This window comes from Scyliorhinus torazame, chromosome 11, assembly GCF_047496885.1.
Source record: "Scyliorhinus torazame isolate Kashiwa2021f chromosome 11, sScyTor2.1, whole genome shotgun sequence".
Classification (NCBI taxonomy): domain Eukaryota; kingdom Metazoa; phylum Chordata; class Chondrichthyes; order Carcharhiniformes; family Scyliorhinidae; genus Scyliorhinus; species Scyliorhinus torazame.
The window spans coordinates 225,604,054-225,623,827 of NC_092717.1; the positions used below are offsets into that span (position 1 = coordinate 225,604,054).

General features: G+C 47.9%; 1 protein-coding gene across 5 annotated transcripts in view; it reads right to left on the reverse strand.

The window, feature by feature from the left end:
- The window catches only part of LOC140385819 (piezo-type mechanosensitive ion channel component 2-like), a 1,561,269-nt gene that overhangs the window by 275,698 nt on the left and 1,265,797 nt on the right, over positions 1-19,774 (reverse strand). For all 5 annotated transcript variants that reach the window (XM_072468377.1, XM_072468380.1, XM_072468378.1 and 2 more), the window contains exons 27-30: positions 16,400-16,496; positions 15,419-15,584; positions 15,007-15,096; positions 14,735-14,865 (exon numbers count right to left, since the gene is read on the reverse strand). In XM_072468377.1, the coding sequence (XP_072324478.1) occupies positions 14,735-14,865; positions 15,007-15,096; positions 15,419-15,584; positions 16,400-16,496 (484 nt within the window). The remainder of the gene's footprint in view (positions 1-14,734; positions 14,866-15,006; positions 15,097-15,418; positions 15,585-16,399; positions 16,497-19,774) is intronic.

Consider the following 19,774-nt stretch of genomic DNA (forward strand, 5'->3'; position numbering starts at 1 on the left):
ACACTGCACCCCCTGCCAGTGCCCCCAAATCTTCCCCTCTCAACCCACCCCCTGACACATACCCCTCCACCCCCTAACCCCCCTCACTCTCCACCCCCTCACACTGCCCCCGCCACCTCCTCACACCCGACTCTGCATGTCTAACAATACATGCCTTATTGTGTTCTCCAGGGCCAGGAGCCGATAATCCAGGGACGTCTCGGACAAGCCCCCTACGTCCAGCTCCAAGATCATCCACCCACAGGGACGCATGGGAGAGAGGAGAAGGAGGACGAACAGGAGTGCCCTCTTCTGTGGCCGGGGCACTGGAGGGGTATGCACAGAGGACATACAGAGATGACACTGACGAACACAGGATGGACAGCCAGGACACTGATGACCGTGATACGAACGAGGAGAGGGCTGCGGGCCAGGACAGTGACGGAGAGAGAACGGGGACTCTGGACAGTGACGCACAGAGGACGGCCAGACAGACCGGACACGGCACTTAACATGGGCCGCGGACTACGTGCATCGGTCCAAGGATCGACCCAGGAGACCCCAGACCTGGGTACAGATGAGGACCTCGAGTTTGCGTCACTGCTGTCACCCACAATATCCACCATCGCAGATACACTCACCTCGGTTGGCCATTTTAGTGATGAGGCTTCTGGGTCACTGACTGGTGCGCACCACACAGCCGCACCGGTACAGTAGGTGGAGGTAGGAGCAGCCGAGGGGCTGGACGGTCGGTGGGCAGGCCAGGCCCAGCACCAGCTGCCGCCCAGACGGTTCCCGGGTTCCTGGACTTACCAGACCCACCCACAGACCCAATGCATTTGGAACCCCAGGGAGTGGACAACGGTTGACTGCTGTCTTCCAGCATCTACAGATGCAGTTGGAGGAGTCCATCCACGTCCAGGAGAAGGGAGTGGTGCCTGTCATGGCTGCCAACCAGGCCGACACCGCACGGGTGGCGTCCGCGGTGGAAGCAATGGGGCAACGATTTCGGCCATGGGTCAGGTTCTGCAAGGCGTGAGGCTTCGTGTGCAGTCGTCATCCGTGGCCCAGGAGAGGGCTGCAGTCTCACAGGCAGTCATGTGCCAGAGCCATTTGGACATTGCCGCCGCGCTACGAGGTCTGGTCCAGTCTCAGCAGGCCATGGCTGAGAGCATCGGCTGCCTTGCGCACATGCTGGATGGCGTCGTACAATCACAACGGGAGGTTGCACAGTCCCTGACAGGGATGTCGCACGCCCTGAGCTTCGTCGCTGCGAATGTTCAGATCCTGGTCGATGCCGCAGCTGGCCTCCAGGACTGGCAGCGCCAGGTGTCGGTGGTGCAACGGCGCTTGTCTCTGCTTACACCACCATCCCATAGTGAGACCCGGGGGCCACCGGGCACCCCGAGGGAGGAGAAAGTTCTGGGGCCCGTCCCGGTAACTCCAGCAAGGGAGGTCGTGGAACACTCGGACTCCCCCCGTACCGTCCCTGGTGCATCTGGTGGGCAGCGGGCAGGACAGGGTGGCACCACGCCACCCAGCACGCCCGCCGAGCAGCCTGGCCCATCGAAGCCGGGCTGCCCCAGGAAACGCGCACCGACGGGGAGCCATGTCGCAGGGCAGAAGTCTCAGCAGTCCACCTCCACTCCTGCTGTACCATCTGGGGAAACACCAAGGCGTAGTGGTAGGGCCCGTAAGGCAAAGACGTTAGACATGTAGTAAGTTGGCACGGGTGCAGGGCACAGCTTATTTCTAGGGGCTAGGGCACTTGTCTGTGAATGTCATGAATAAAGTCACTGTTACACAAAACCTAGATGACTCTGGGCTATGTCCGGTGCCTGAGGGGTCGTGAGGGGGACCGAGTGGCGCTGGGGTCGAAGTTTGCTACAACGGTGATGCCGGGTATGTGTTCCCTCCCCCCTCAAACCCCGTCGTCCTCGGCACACCGACGCCAGCTACCCTACATGGGCATGTGATGGAGTGTCCGTGACGCATACAGGGACCACCGAGGTGGAGGGTTTAGCTATGGCCATGAGTCAGAAATTGTCCAACGATCCGGAGCTCACAGCTCATCGCAGAGCGGGTTGTCATCACTCAACATGGCACTGATCACACCCGCTTACACAAGCAACTGTGTGATACCATTCCGTTGTACCACAGATGTAAGTTGCTGTGAAAGTGGTGGTGTGGGCGCAAGGGTTGTCGGATGGTGCGGAAGGTGGGGGGGTGCTGGGTGGTGCGTTTATGCGGAACAGTGATGCAAGTGCCTTGCTCAGCGATGCCCTCCCCCTAGTTCGTGAAGCGTGCGGCGATCAACGTCTCGCGTGCTCGCTCTCCAAGCCGGTGGAGTTGTGCAGCCTCCTGGCCATATGCAGCCCCCAGGTCGTGTCTGTGCCCCCACCCCCCACCCTCCCTATCCTCCTCCTCCTCATCCTCATATGCAGATGCGTCCCCGTCATCAGACTCCCCCTGTGCCTCCTCCTCCAGGACATCACCCCTCTGCCTGGCAATGTTGTGTAGCACACAGCAGACAACAAATATGCGGCCGACTTTCTCGGAATGGTACTGCAGGGCATCTCCAGAGTGGTCCAGGCACCTGAACCGCATCTACAAGAGGGCGAAGCACCTCTCCACAACACCCCTGGTTGCTGCATGGGCCTCATTGTAGTGGGTCTCCGCGTTGGTCTGTGGCCTCCGTATAGGCGTCATCAGCCACGACCGCAACGGGTAAGCCCTGTCGCCCAGCAACCAGCCCCTCAGCCGGGGGGTGGGGGGGGGGCTCCAAACATTGCGGGGATGTATGATTGCGCCAGTATAAAGGCATCATGCTCACTTCCGCGGTACTGGGCGCACACGTGCATGATCGTCATGCGATGGTCACAGACCACCTGAATGTTCATAGAGTAGGTCCCCTTTCTGTTCCTGAGAACTTCCCTGTTCTCCGAGGGTTGGCGCATGGCGACGTGCACCCCAACAATCGCACCCTGGACCATCGGTATCCCGGCCACGGTGGCAAATCCCGCTGTCCGGGCATCCTGGTGTACGCGGTCCTTCGGAAACTGTATGTACCTGTTGGCGATGGCATACAGGGTGTCGGTCACAGCTCGGATGCACCGGTGCACCAATGCCTGTGAGATTCCGGACAGGTCCCCGCTCAGTGCCTGGAACGAACCCGTCGCGAAAAAGTGAGGGCTACCGTCACCTTGATGGTCACCGGGATAGCATGTCCTCCCCACGTTCCACGTGGTGCCAGGTGCGCCATGAGGTGGCATATATGAGCCACAGACTCCATACTCAATCGGAATCACCTCCTGCATACCCTGTCCGGCAGGTCCTCGAACGACATGCGGTCACGGTAGACTCAAGGCCTCATGGGGCGCCTCCGGCGCCTTGGCACCACCACCTGCTCCTCCTCCTCCCCCTGCGCCCCATCAAGATCAGAATCCTCATCCTGTGCATCCCCGATGATGTGGTGGTCATTGTCCCCCTCCACCTCCTCCTGCACATGTCGGGCGTGCGGGCCTGCAGCCTCAGCGGCTGGCACGGGGCCCTCTGCAGCCACTCCCTCTGCAGCAGACGCCGCTGCCGCAGCGGCTCTGAGCCGCCTGTGTCGATGCTGCCAGATGGCCACCTGCAGGGCAGCGGCTCCCGCCACGGCGGCAAACATAGCTGGCTGGTGCGCAAACATGACGATCTGCAAGAGGGGGGGGGGGTGGAGGAGAAACAACATGGTTAACGATGGCGCTTGGGCACCTCGACAGCCAGGTGCCATGGGATACATGTGTACCCCGGTTGCCTGGTCTCGCTGAAGACACACAGGCACCCTGGCCCTTGCCCACAGTATCCATCCACTGGCCAGTTCACCCCGTCCCTCCTCATTACTGTACCAGTGGCCTTTGCCCATCAGCATGACCTCAACTTGCGAGCGTGTCTTCGCCACCATCCTGTCATGGCAGGCCGGCTGGCATGTTGCTCCCGCGGATAACCCTCCCCAACCCCCACCACAGGCATGACTGCATCCTTTCCCTCTCCCCTCCTCCACTCCCCCCTCACCAGGGGCATGACTGCTTCCTTCCCCAACCACCACTTCCTTCCCCCCCGTCACGGGCCTGACTGCATCCACACCCCCCCCCCCCCCATGGCCTGACTGCATTCTTCCCCCCCTCCCCCCTCTCACCCCCCCCCCCCCCACCCATGGGCCTGACTGCATCCTACCTCCCCCCCTCCTCCCTCTCCCCCCCCCTCCACGGGCCTGACTGCATCCTTCCCCCGCCGTCCGCCCTCTCCCCTACTCCCCCATGGACATGACTGCTTCCTTCCCCCCTCCACCCCCACGAGCCTGACTGCATCCCCCCAAACCCCCCCCCTCCCACGGGCCTGACTGCATCCTTCCCCTCCTCCCTCTCCCCCCCCCCCCCCCCATGGGCATGGCTGCATCCTGCCCCCCCCTCCCACCGAGCATGGTGGCACCCTTTCCCAAAAACCCTCCCCCCGTCGCACCGGCCATGGACGCCAAAACTCCAGGCCGCTCACCACCTTACTCCTCATCGTCTGCCAGCACGACTGGCTGACGAATCTATTTAGCAGGGGTGAATGGCGATGGCGTGACTTTGGTCTATCGTGCCTCGGGTGATTCTCCGGCAGGCGCGGCGCTGTCCTCGATGACGCCGTTCTCGGCGGTTGGGAGAATGGAGGAACGGCGTCGGACTGGCTTCGCGTGAAAAATCGGTGCGAACGGTGATTCTCCTAGCTGGCGCGGCATGGGAGAATCCCACCCCAAGAGTCTGCCACTTCATTGGCTACCTCCTCCAGAATTTCCCTTTGGAACCAACGTCAGTATTTTGGCGTTCTTGGCCTGCTCGGAGGAGGGGGGGGTTTGGAGCTGCAACAGTATTCTGAGATTGGGGCGCCCTTTAAAAACAGTGCCTCAGTCTCTGAGGAACAGGACCTGTCAGTAAGATTTGGGGCAGAATTCACTGTTGGCTGATGGCAAATTCGGGAAACGCGATTGGGCGGAGAATAGGTTAGGACACCAAAATCGTGGCGGGTGGCGATTTGACGCAAAATCGCAATCCTCCGTTACCTCAACAACGGCGTCAATGCAGTCTGGAACGCACATACAGTAAATACCATTTGCATATCATTAGCGGGCCTGCGCGATCCTCCGCCTCTGATGGGCCGCGTTCCCGACGGCGCGGTTCACTTGTGCTTTTAAAAATCGTGAAACCGGCAAATTGGCTGCTGAGGGGGAGAGCGGGGGTACGGAAAGTGTCCAACATCGCCATAGTTTGCTGACAGTTGTGCCACTGGCTGGGGGGCTTCTACCAGGGCCGTGGGGAGTAGAGATGGGTGGCCAGGGGGTGGGCGGCCAGGAGCTGGGCTGTGGAGTCGGGGTGGATGGACAGGGAACACCATTGCTGCAGCCAGAAAGGTAGGCACGCCGCTTACAGCCCACTGTGAACTTAGAGACACGGGTCATATGTGTCCCGCCCAGCCCACCGCCCGAGGTGTCCTCTGGCCCAAGCCAACCCATCAGCTGTATGGGCACGCTCCATCTTGTTGGCTGGGATGGTGTGTGTGGGGAGTGAAGTGTGTATATGCAGCTGCAGCTTGTCAGCCTCCCAAATGTCAATCACGGACTCGGCGAATCCCGCACCGTTTTTCATTGGAATCGATTGTGTTCCATGTGATGCCAGTGCTGGCCCCTCCACAGTCGCTGATTATGTCCAGGTACAGTGCCAGTTTTGCTCTCGTGAAAGTCCACAAATCCTCTCCCAGCGTCAACGCGTAGTCTCAAGAACGGAGATTCCAACCCTAGATTAAACCCTTCTCAGTTCCAGCAAGAACCTGGGGCAGGATTCTCTCAGCCCGGGGCCGGGCCAGAGAATCCTCGTGACCAGCGCGAATCACGACATGCCGCCATTGGCGCCGGCAAGCGATTCTCCGCTCTGCGGAGAATCGGCGCCATTGGCACCGGCATGGTTGGCGCGACGCTGGTCGTGGGCCGCTCCACGCAGCCGGCCCGCCGATTCTTGGGCCACGATGGGCTGAGCAGCCGTCGTGGAAACGCCAAGTCCCGCCGGCGCGCCGTTCACACCTGCTCTCAGCCGACGGGACCTCGCCGTGTAAGGGGCGGGGAGCGGCCTGTGGAGGGAGGGGGTGTCCAACCCCGGCGGGGGGGGGGGCTCCGATGTTGCCTGGCCCGCAATCAGGACCCACTAATCGGCGGGACGGCCTCTCTGTCTGCCGGCCTCCTTTCTTCCACGCCGGCGCCTGTACTCCTGCGCCATGTTGGGTCAGGGACGGCATGGACAAGGTAGGCACCGCGCAGGCGCCGTGCTGGCCCCCTGTAGGGTCCAGAATTGCTGATCCTGGGGCCGTGTTGACGCCGTCGAGTAACGCGACGGCGTTTCCGACGGTGTCAACACTTAGCCTCAGGATCAGAGAATCCCACCCCTCGTGTTTCATTGAATGACACTGAAAATCTTACTGTGGGTAAAAGTTTTTCTAAGTGCCATTGCATGGACTGTTGGGATCGCTCCTAGCGCCAGCGGGAATTACTCAGGGTTTCCCGCTGGATGGAGCACTTAAATGCGATTCTCCCAAAAGGGAACAAAGTCCCATAGCGAGCGCGTTTCGCCACTATTTTTAAATGACGCCCCGGTCTCCGAGGCCCTTGAATCGATCCCTGACCTCCTCCCCCAGCCCGAATGCACTATGCTAACTGCCTCATGCTAATATGAAGATTTGCCAAAAAGGGATCCCGCCCACTATTGGAGAGATTTACATCACAACGTCTCGCGAGGTCTTGTTGGATCTCGCGAGGGATTGCGAGCCACGTAGATCCCAGGAGCGGGGTGTGCCGGCTTCCATCGGCCAAGCTGCACCATGGCAAGCTGCTTTTCCGGCTCAACGTGGCCATTGGATCGCGCCCACAGTCTGCAAATGGGAGAATTGCACTCAAAGTAACTGTTTAGTTTCCCTGCCATTTCCCTATTCTGCATTATAAATTCTTCTATATTATTGTTAATTCTATGATCTGCTAACAAAGAATTGCACCTATGTTTCATTGTGTCATTAAGTGAATTATACTAATGTATACTTTAATGACCTTCTTGTTACACTCATGTCCTCTGGTTGACTTGGAAAATGTGTACTCTCCGTCAGAAATATGATCATAGCTAGCAGCATGAGGGGCGTGATTCTCTAATCCCGCGGCAGAGTGTCCACGGTGTCGTAAACGCCGTCGCGTTTTACGACGGCGTGAACGGGCCGTTGCCAGGACTAATTCTGGTACCTACAGGTGGCCAGCACGGCACTGGAGCAGTTCGCGCCACTCCAGCTGCCGATCCAGGCGCGAACTGTGCGCCGCGGGATCCACGCATGCACAGTGATGCCGGCACCAACGTGCGCATGCGCAGTGGCCTCCTTCGACACGCCGGCCCCGATGCAACATGGCGCAGGGCTACAGGGGCCTGCACGTAGGAAAGGAGGCCCCCAGCCACAGAGGCAGGTCCGGCGATCGGTGGGCCCCGATCGTGGGCCAGGCCACATCGGAGCCCGCCCCCCCCCACACACAGGCTGTCACCCGACCCTTCAACGCCGAGGTCCCGCCAGCTCAGAGCAGGTTAGAACGGCGCCGGCGGGACTCGTTTTTTTTCTTACGGCCGCTCGGCCCATCCAGGCCGGAGAATCGGCGGCACGCGACTGGCGCCGCACCAACCACACCGGCGCCAATGACGCCGATTCTCCGCAGAGCGGAGAATCGCGTGCCGGCGCGGGGCGGCGTGGGCCGGTCGGGGGGATTCTCCGGCCCGGCCTAGGGCTGGGAGAATCCCGCCTGAGATCTCTGCTCCAACAGTTTTAAAAATTAATGGAATAACACATGCAGACTTATTACAATTACTAATTTTCAATTTATTGCAAGTCTTCCATAAAGTAGGAATCATTTTCTATCATATCACAGTGCATATTTATTATTGTTTTGTTATTATGCAACTCATATTTTATTAATCCTGTATTTTAAAAACCTTTCCATAAAAAAAATCAATTCTTATTTTCTTAGTTAACAGAAATTTAAGAGTTAACAGAAATAAAATATGTCACTGAATTCACCAGTGCTAATTTAACAATCTGAGATTAGTTCAACTAATTTCACCTCCAGACAAATGTGAATCCGAGCATTTTATTAAAATATCAGCTGTGCTAATATTAGCCGAGCAATTATCGTTGGCGATTCATAAGGTATTCCTCTACTCCTATGTTAAAGGAGACATTACCCATTTAAAATAACAATGGTTAATGTCTTCATTAAATTAGTGAGCAGAGGGATGCCATTCAAATGTGTCAAACATTTGTTCATTGGTAGTGCCCCAATATTTCCTGGGCTTTTTCTACTAATACAGCATGAACTGACGAGAGCAACTCAATAAAAATGGAAAACAAGTAATAGAAAATATTTCTAAAATAAAGAAAAGTTTTTAAACTGGATGCTTACCGGTTCAAGGCATTAGGACAAATGGCATTTGTTGCCTGTGTGTATGTTTCAGAAAATGAGAATTGCACTCCAGTTTGTTTGCTGATATTTTTCTCGTTCTCACATTGGGATTATGAGGCCCGATTTTAATTTTAAGTGAATGGATTTTGAGTGAGTTAAAATCTTGCCTGGGGTTTCAAACTGCCTACCTCACCAAAATGACCATTCCTCATGTGTGATGAGAGTGGCAGACGGCTATTCGATATCAAAGATGAGTCCAAATCCTATTTTCCTCTGGCATCCAGATATGTATACACTTTCAGCAAAGGTTAATGTTTCAGAGAGACAATTTTAACCTAACCTGCCCATTAGAAAACTGACAGAACCGGGTGTAATATGTTTTATATCCCATCCAAATTTATTCTCCAAAGAAGAGTACGGTTAAAAAGACTCTCTTGGAAGCCCAAGCCAATATTTTTTCCCTCCTTACTTCAAGTATATGGGGCAAAAAAAGAGGCCTGTTGTCAAGGCTGAAATTTGATTAGGTTCAAAACAGAAAATATATTTATTCTAACAATTCTGAAGTATGATATTCATTTTGTTAGAAGGAAATGCAGTAGTAAATTTGGTAAAATATAAAAATGTGTCTTGCATCTAGCATGGATGAAATTGAAATAATATGGTGAATGATATATCAACCAAACAAAAGCACAAATTCTAATAATTCCGCATTGGGAAACCGACATTCTTACACAAGGCTCATAAGTGTAAAGTACATGATCAAAACTTTTCATATTATAGTAAGGTCAATTATGGTTGCAAAAATTACTGTAAACTGGTCACAACTATTATTGTAATATGTACCAAATCATTTATCAGTAAACCTCTGCCAATATTTTACATATAAAATAATTATACATTAAGTGAAACATTGCACTTTCAGATCATACATCTGTATTTATTACCCTTTTGGCTTATGTCTCAAAGTTACTTGATTGAATTAAAGATTCTAACTTTCTGCCAGCTATTTTAACCTTTATGTGCCTTTTGGCCAAACAAATAAATACTCTTAAACAGCATCTTTAATAGAATTTAGTAAAATACTAAGATAAAAGCAAATTATTGCAGATGCTGGAATCGGAAACAAAAACAGAAAATGCTGGACAATTTCAGCAAGTCTGACAAGCATCTGTGGAGAGAGAACGGAGCTAACATTTTGTGGCTTGTCAAAGCTAAAGAGAACTGGAAATAGGATGACATTTTTACTGTTGTGGAGGTTGGGGGGAATGGGAAAACGGGGGCAGTGGCAAAGGTGACATGGACAAAAAGTCAAAGGGAATGTAAATGGTGGTGATAACGACTAAGAAGGGTGCTGATAGTGGCACATTAAGAGATCAGAATGTTTTAATGGCAGAACAGGGGTAAGCAGTGTGTCAAAGGACAACTTGGAACAAGGAACAGATGGCCCTAGTGGGGTGGGGTGGCGGGGGAGGGGAGACAACGGTGAGGGAAAGCAGACCGATGGAAGAAATGAAAATAAATTGATAGAAATAATGGGGTGAAGATGGAGGAGTGTTCACAGTCAACGTTGTTCAACTCAATGCTAAGTCTGGAAGGCTGCAACGTGCCTAATGATTATTGTTATATACCATTAGGTAAGAGATATATTACTGTGGATGCAATGGAGTAAATACGTATTTTAAAATCACTAGGATGAAAATCTGGTGGGTTCAATAATAGCTACTTCACCATATCAGAGACTAGGCTGTGTTGAAAACAAATTGCCACGGCGGGAGGCAATGGTATAGTGGTACTGTCACTGCCAAGTGATCCAGAGACCCAGGGAAATGTTCTGGCGACCCGGGTCTGAATCCTGCCATGGCAGATGGTGAAATTTGAATTCCATAAAAATCTGGGATGGGCAATAAATGCTGGCCCAGCCACATCCCATGAAAAAATTACTTACTTTTTGATCACAGTAGAAGTGAATTCTGTAACATTGCGAGCTTTGTGAATATTAAGCTGAAGATGTCTCAATGCTGAGGAATGGAACATTTTCTGTTTGAGGTAACAGTTGTCAGCATGCAGTATCCACAAGAACACACATAAGAACAGAAGAATTAGGAACAGGAGTACGCCATTTGGTGCAATCATGGCTGATTTTATTGTGGCCTCAACTCCACTTGCCTGTCTATTCCAATAACCATTGACTCCCTTGTTGGTCAAGAGCCTAACTGAGCCTTGAATATATTTGTTTCAAACACTCAGGAAGGAGCAGTGCTCCGAAAGCTAGTGTTTGAAACAAACCTGTTGGACTTTAACCTGGTGTGTAAGACTTCTTACTGTGCTCACCCCAGTCCAACACCGTCATCTCCACATCTTGAATATATTCAATAACCGTACCTCCACAGCACTCTGGGAAAGATAATTTCACAGATGAACGACCATGTGAGAGAGAAAAGACCCTCAGTTCAGTCTAATTTGTTAGCTATGCAATCTAGTTCTAGACTCCCCACAAGGGAAACGTCCTCTCAACATCCACTCAGTCAAGTCCCCATCTATGTTTCAATGAGATTGCCACTCATTCTTCTGAACTTCAATGGGTATCAGCCCAGGCTGCTCAACTTCTCCTCTTAAGATAAAATCTCAACTGATTCTCAGGAATCAGTTGAGTGAATCTTCTCTGAACTGCATCGATTGCAATTATATCCTTTCTTAAGGAAGGAGACCAAAATTGTACAAAGAACTTCAAATGTGGTATAACTATGACCCTAGAACTGCAGCAACACTTCCCTACTTTTATATTTGATTGCCCTTGTAACAAATGCCAACATTCCATTGACCATCAGAAACACTTGCTGCACCTGTATGCCAACTTTTTGTTATTCATGCACCAGGGCAGCCAAATCCCTCTGTATCATTGAGTTCTGCAGCCTCACTTCATTCAGCTTTACCATTCTTCCTGGACAGGTTCACATTTTCCCATATTCTACTTGATGTGCCAAATGTTTGTCCATTCACTTAACCTATCTGAAATCCTTTGTAGGTTCTTTGGGCTGGATTCTCCGATTTGGAGATTATGTCCCCACGCCGGTGTAAAAACGTAGCAAAACTGGCGCAAAACGCCCACCAATTTCTGTTCTGTTCTTCCCTGTTCTGGGAAGGGGGGCTAGCAGCCAGGCAGCAAAGAGCTCCCAGCTCTAGCCGCCGATACGCCCCAGAGAATTGCCGGGTCCGTGACTGTGCAGTCGTATGGTGGCGGCCTGCAGCAGCCGCGCCGTGCTTCATTGCAGACGCAGCCCGTGGACCCGGCCCGCAAAATAGTTCCCCTCTTTGTCCAGACCGCCCCACAACAGTGCCCCCAGCCCCAAATAATGTCCCTCCTACCCACGGATCAGCCCTCTCCAGACTGTGGCAGCGCTGGACTGAGTCCGCAGCCTCCACGCTGAGATCCCGACGGGTGAGACCACATACGACCCACGCCGTCGGGAACACGGCCGGTCGGGGACGGAGCATCACGGGCCTGGCCTCAGCCAACGTAAGGAGAGCATGGTTATGGCGTGCGGCGTACTCTCTGAGAACGGCACTTTTCAGGGGGCAGAGCATCGCAAAAAGCTCTCCCGATTTTGGTGTCATCAGGGAGTCTCAGCCCCGTCGCCGAAAGCGAATTTGGTGCCGGGGATCAGAGAATCTAACCCTTTATGTCCTCTTGAAACTTACTTTCTTACCTATCTTTGCCTCATCAGCAAATTTAGCTATCATACAATTGGTTCCTCTACTTGTGACAATACTCAATTATTTATTTATTATTTATTTATTCATCCAAGTCATGAACATAAATTGTAAATATTTGAGGCCTCAGTAAATATCCCTCTGCCACTCCAACTAACAGCTAGTCAACCCGAAAAATAATTTATTTACCCCTACTCTTTATTTCCTAGCTAACCAAACCTATATCTATGCTAATGTGCTAACCCGAACACTACGTGCTTCCCAGATTGATTATAAATGGGCATACTCTGCATAGACACCCAACTACACTTCTCTGGTAACAGAGAGTTGATTTTAAACCTTGTGATCTTATATTGTGGGACGAATACACTCAGTTTTTTTCAGTTTTATGTTCAGGCTATTTTAAAACCTAACCCTGGAAATTATTGGGAAGAGGGCAGGCATGGGGGTCTGTCAGGAGAGCAAAATCAGTTTGCAGGTAAGTGAAGGGTTGAATAGTGTTACGGGAGAGAAGATTGGGTGAGATGGAAATTGTCCTCTGGGTCTGGGGATGTACTCCTACTTCTGGCAAAGTTTTAAAGATTCTTTGAAAGATCTTATCCCTCTGTGCACCTGGCCCAGCCTGAAAGTATAAGTTATGGCAGATTTCCCGCTCAAATCCAGGATAAAATATAATCAGTTTTATGGATATAATCATGAGTTCCTGCTGCTTTAGGTAGGCACCTTATCTGCCCGCTGAACCTTATACATTTCAATCATAAATCATGCAAAAGACTGAGATCTGTGGGTAAGTAACTCACTTGTCCTTAACAGGTTTGTGTCCACTGGGCAGATAGGATTAAAATTAAACTCTGGACTTCAGATCTAATCTCAGAAGAGCAACCTTCTCAATCAGTGTGCCATTTTTAGTATCCCGCACTAGCTCTGCTCATATTGATAAGGGAGATTGACTATTTCAACGACCAAGGAAGTCTTTTTATTTAAATAACTTTCACCATTTCTTGTACATCCTGTACAATTACTGGTAGTAGCATAGCTTGTGATTAAATCCTGTTTTGAGTAAAATAACAGGATGCCCCTCCCCCACCTCCCGATGAACAATTCACAATTGAAATCCTTTAGCAAAATTGAAAAGCTTTCGGTCAAGTAGTATTTTCTTTCACTGTACCTGAAGTCTATAGAGCTGCGTTATTGTAGTTTGAATAATGGGCGTACCTGAGAGGAGATGTCTGGGAATTATTTTAAGGTTATTTTCTTTTAAACCAAGCACTATATATTTTTATCATAAACACGGTCAGTTGGTTATTGTAAGAACTCTTAGGGTTGGGGTAAAATTTATTTTGAACAGTAGCGTAAAACAGAAGATAGCAAATTGGCAAACCACTTTACACACCTCTTTTTGAATGAATGTCAGGTAATATAAATGGAACTGCCTATTCAATATCTCCCCATTTGCACCACTGCCTAAGACAGGTTTCACTCCAAAGTACTTAATCATTTTAATCAAAAGCTCAGTGAGATTCTTCATATCATTCGGAAGAATACTGGCCACTGGGGCGGCACAGTGGCACAGTGTTTAGCACTACTGTCTCACATTGTCAGCGCCCCAGGTTCGATTCTGACCTTGGGACACAGGGAGTTTGCACATTCTCCCTGTTTCCTCTGGGTGCACAGTCCAAAGATGTACCCGTTAGGTGGATTGGCCATGCTAAATTGCCCCATAGTGTCCAAAGGTTAGGTGAGGTTAGGGCGGGTGATTGGGCCGAGGTATGGTGTCCTTTTGACGGGTCAGTACAGACCCGATGGCCCCAATATGAAATTTTTTCATTTCAATAGCCTCCTTCTGCACGGTATGGATTCTATGATTCTCTCGGGCCAGATTCACTGAAATCATTTACAATGGAACTGTAAACCATTTTTTAACCCAACTTACTGATACTAGCTTGCTTAATTCTCTAGGAAAAGTGAGAAGGTATCGTTTAAATTCTGATGTATGTTAATATTATTTTGGAAATGTCATGGTTCCAATAGAATTATAGTTGAATTTTGTTGAGCGGATATTTTCTCTGCTCACTACTAATAATGAAATTGTAACAACGTGTAAAGAATACAATGATGGCATTCCTGCAAATAGAAAATAGAGGACATTTTCCACACATTGGGGTCAATTTTAACTTGTCTGATGTTAATGGTGCAGCAAACAATCTCTATAAGAAGTAAGCAATCTTGCTGCCTTATTAACCCTGACAATATTTTAAAAGGGGCCTAGAAAAGGGCATCAGAATGGTACATCAGGAGTTTCCACTCAAATCAAGTTTATGTATACATAACTGCAACTTTTCTTTACATAATTGTTCATTCCTATGCATTGGTGAGTCTAAATTCTGTATCTGTATCTTACTGATGAAATATTAAGGGGATGACCATGCCCATATCCTTGACAGTTGTGACCTGTGATATAACATAAATAATACCGGTCAACAATGAATTAACAAGTGCATGCAACAAGTTTTGTCTTATTGCTTCCCAGTGTGTAGGTTGAAATACCTTCATCATCATCATCATCATCATCTTCCTGCTTCACCTGAGGACCCTGCACATCTACTGATTGAGTCAAACTGAGCATTCTCTCTTTGCCTTTTTTATATTTTTGTTGTCTTGTTTTGATGCGATCCATCCTATTTAGGATAACAGAAGAATGTGTGTGAATGGCACATTAGCATCCAATACACAATAATCTTAACATACTCGATGCAAGATCACAATAGTGACATGGCAAGGTGTATTCATAAAAATAGTCACTTAGAATGTGGTCCTACTGTCTTTTGAGCTGATCCATTGACTTCTTTTCCTCTTCAAGCCTTGCCTTCACAGCTTTTACAATTATAGCTTGAAACAGCTCTGCACCTCTAAAATAGGACATAAGGTGTGACTAAAAAGCAAGATATATTTGTATTTAAAATTATGACGAACTTAAAGCTTATGTAATGAAAGAGCTTTGGTAATGCAACAACATTTTAGCATTAACTGGTGTTTCTTTTTCCGACAAATGAAGAGTAATTAATATTTACATTTTTGGTAGGTCTCTGAATAGTTGGTTAATCAGGAGCGTCAATGAATTACAATGTAATTTCATTAATGATAGCATCAACTAAATGCTAATTCTAATACTAAATCAAGTATCATGCATTTTCCTATATTTACACAAAGATTTATTTATTGTTAACCTACCTCGATGCAAGGATTTGAGCAGATTTTATGTCAGCCACTACATGCAAGAAGTAGTAACTCATGAAAACCCTCCGCTGTAGCAACAGAAAGGAAAAACATATACTGTCCCATATAATGCCTGCTTCATCTTTGGGCAATGGACATTTCTTAACATTCTCAGGAGGGGCTAGAGAAAAAGATATTATTTCAACACAACAATAAATTAAAATTCAATCATGGAAATTCTCAACTTTCTAATTCTTATGTTAAATTTGACATCTTTCTTAAATTTGACCAGCACACCTATAGTATTTAGTTCAATGTTAACTCTTCAGGTACATGTGTCTACTCTGCATATTTAAGCAATATTATAACTTTCCCTTTTTATCAACCTAATGGACAGCCATACTTTTTAACACCATCAAGGTACGGCTTGGTATGAACACAGCAGACCTCATCTCATAGTGACAAGCACCAGGTCACAATGTCAATATTAACATTAATTTCAAATTATAAACAACAAACAAAAATTGGAAATTTGAAAAATAAAATGACAAAATGCAAAATACAGTCCAGAAAGTGTGCTGAAACTAAGAGGTCTGATGGGTTCAAAAATCATTTGAAAAGGTTTTCATCAACTAATAATATTTGGGGCTATTAGTTTTAGCAAAGCATCAGGGATAGCTTATTGACTTTTGATTGGGTAGTGTAAATGGATTAATGAACTACTGCATAAAAATTGTAACCATTCACTTGATAACCCGGTACACTGGCATCAATTTAATTGACTTTAGAAATGAGTTCACACGATTCTACATTCAGATATAGATTGTGAAACAACTGTACATTTTGCACAGTGTTTGCAATACATACTTCATTGAAAACATTCATCTTAATTTTGTCCAGTGTGTAGTACAGATTTGGCACCTGAAGCCTTTTGGTGAATATATTTTCTTTGGTGTAAATGTTTTTGTACAATAAAAAGCCAAATGCAGTACTTACGCTCATCATAGCCCTTAACAGTACAAACGAGACCAAATGTTTGGATTAACCAACAGCTTTTCAAAATTAAAGAATTGATGTAAGCACATGCTCCTATCTGGAATAGAAATAGATATTCAAGTATACATTTAAAAAATAAAAATCAATGTTAATTTCTTTCTTTAGTTTTGTTGCTTAGGGCATTTAATTATGGAATGTTTTCAACACCTTTAAGTATATTATTGGATGATATCAAACCACTATACAGTTGAAGATTTGACTAATCTAACACAATTGTTTAATTTATGTGCATTTTACTAGTGCTCCTATTCAGCCCTTGAGATAACTAACCCACATAAAATACAATCTCATGGCAGTGTTGTTTCCATTCATGAGTATACCAGAACAGAAGTGTACCCATCAGGGAGAATTCAAAGATTTTAATCAAGAGATTGGGTGGTGGTAGCAGTAAATAATAATAATAATAATAATAATAAAAAACATAACTCACTGAAAGAAAAGAGTGGATAATGAAACGTCAACCACCTGACAGTGTTATAGATCTCAATGACACGATTATATAGTCCCTGTAAGTAGCTTGCAGCAATCCAGAATGTACTGCACAGTGCAACAAACAAGCTGTGCACAAACAAAGTTCCTTTAAAGATACAGGTATGTGCAGCCCCACAGCAGTCTCAAACATATTGCACAAAACAACAAACAAGCTGTGCACAACAAAAAACAAAATTGAGGAACCATAGGCCTTGGTTCTTCGCATATCAGGGAAAGAAAAGTATTGCCTATTTTAACTATGAGCATTGCTGGTTTGAGTTTACAACATAAGAACATATAAGCAGGAGTTGGCCATCTGGTCTTTCAAGCCTGTCTCTGTCGTTTAACATGATTATGGCCGATCTTCTACCTAAATTCCACCTTTCCACATTATCCCCATGTTTCCTCATTTCTTTTGCATCCAAAGATCTATTGATCTCTATCTTGAATATACTGAACAACTGAACACTCACATCTTTTCGGGATAGAGAATTCCAAAGATCTACATCATTTGAATGAAGAAATTTCTTCTCATCGTATTTCTATATGGCCGATGCTTTATTCTGAGACTGTGAGCCCCAGTTCTAGACTCTCAAACCAGGGGAAACAGCCACCTAGCATCAACCCTGGTAAGCCCCTTAAGACTTTTATACATTTCTTGAGATCACCTCCTACTTTTCTAAATTTCACACAGAATGGGTCTACTCAATCTCTCTTCATAAACAAACCTGGGGCTGAATTCTCCATTTTTGGGACTATATCCCCACACCGTTGTAAAAATAGTGGCATTTCACAACAGGAAAACTTGCATGAAAGGGCCACATATTCATAGCCCTGCAGGGGGTTAGCAGTGACTTGTCTTTTGCTGCAGATATGGGCCCCAGAACTTCCGGGTTGGAGGCCACGCATGCGCACAGCGTTGGCCTCCAGCGGGTGCGCCGTGCTCCATGGCGGACTCAGACTGCAGAGCTGGACCCTCCAAGTAGTGCCCCGGACGGCCGGGCACCCAACCCTGAATGCCCACCCAAAATCAATCCTGTGCCTTTTAAAACACCCCCTGGCCTCCGATCGTCCCGCCCCCGACCAGGGCGGCCGCGGACTGAGTCCACAGTATCTTGACCGGCTAGACCATATTAGATCCTCGCCGTCGGGACATCGGCCGTTCAGGGGTGGAGAATGGCGGACCGGGCCTCCAGCAATGGCCCCAGGTAGGTGCTAGGTGGCGTGGCGTACTCTTTCCGGGTGCCGGAGAATCGGTGAACTGGCGGTGGTCCCAATATCGTGCGCAAAATTGGATTCTCTGTCCCGGCGCCGGCCCGAGTTCGGCGTCGGGGTGCGGAGAATCCAGCCCCTGATCTTTGTTGCACTCCCTACAATGGTAGCATCTGCCTTCTCAGCTAAGAAAATTCATAACTGAATTACTCACAACAGACAAACAAAAAGAAATGTGCCTCTGTCTTTCTCCTTGACTTCCACTCTACAATTCTTCCTGTTTCTTTCTCTGTCTTGCTGTTTAACTTTCACTCCGCCTTTTTCTCTATTTTATTTCTCTGTTGCCTCTCATACATTTTCTCTCATCAACATTTCTGCAGGTGATAGGGCAGGCAAAAGGAATGTTAGACTTTATTTCAGAGAGAATGGCTTATAAAAATAGCCTTGTTAAAATGTTACAGGGCACTAGTTAGACCACACTTGGAATACTGTGAACAATTTTGGTCCCCTTACCTAAGGAAAGATATACTGGCATTGGATGCAGTCCAGAGAAGGTTCACTAGGTTGATTCCTAGTATGGAGGGATTTTATTTTGAGGGGAGGTTGAGTAGGCTGGACCTGTAATCACTGGAGTTTAGAAGAATGAACATAGAACATAGAAAATACAGCACAGAACAGGCCCTTCGGCCCACGATGTTGTGCCGAACCTTTGTTCTAGATTAATCATAGATTATCATTGAATTTACAGTGCAGAAGGAGGCCATTCGGCCCTTTGAGTCTGCACCGGCTCCTGGAAAGAGCACCCTACCCAAACTCAACACCTCCACCCAACACCAAGGGCAGTTTTGGACATTAAGGGCAATTTACCATTGGCCAATTCACCTAACCTGCACATCTTTGGACTGTGGGAGGAAACCAGAGCACCCGGAGGAAACCCACGCAGACACGGGGAGGACATGCAGACTTCTGCATAACCCTGAACTCCCTCATCTATCAAAAAATCTGTCTAACTGAACCTTGAATATATTCAATGATCCAACCTCCACTGTTCTCTGTTGAACATAATTTCAAAGATTAATGACACTCAGATAAGAAATTTCTCTCTATTTTAAATTCTTCTTAATCTTATATAGGAGATCCTTAATTTTTAAACTGTGCCTGCTAATTCCATATTTCCTCATGAGAGGAAACATCTCCAAGTATCTACCCTCTCAAGCTTCCTCAGAATTTGACATTTCAATAATATGACCTCTCATTCTTTTAAACTTCAAAGAGTACAAATCCAACTTACTCAACCTATATTGATAAGACAATTCCTTAATCCCAGTAATTAGCCTCATATGCCTTCTCTGAAATGCTTCCAATGCATGTATATCCCTCCTTAAGTAAAGAGACCAAAACTGTACATAGGACATCAGGTGTGGTCTCACCTATGTCATGCACAACTGTAGCAAGACTCCCCTGCTTTTATATTCCATCCCCCTTACAATAAAGGTCAACATGCTATCTGTCTTCCTGATTATCTGCTGTACCTGCATGCTAACATTTTGTGATTCATATAAAAGGGCACCCAGATTGTTCTATTCAATAGCATTCTGAGAGGAAGAATGTGTAGAGCTATGGGGAGAAGGT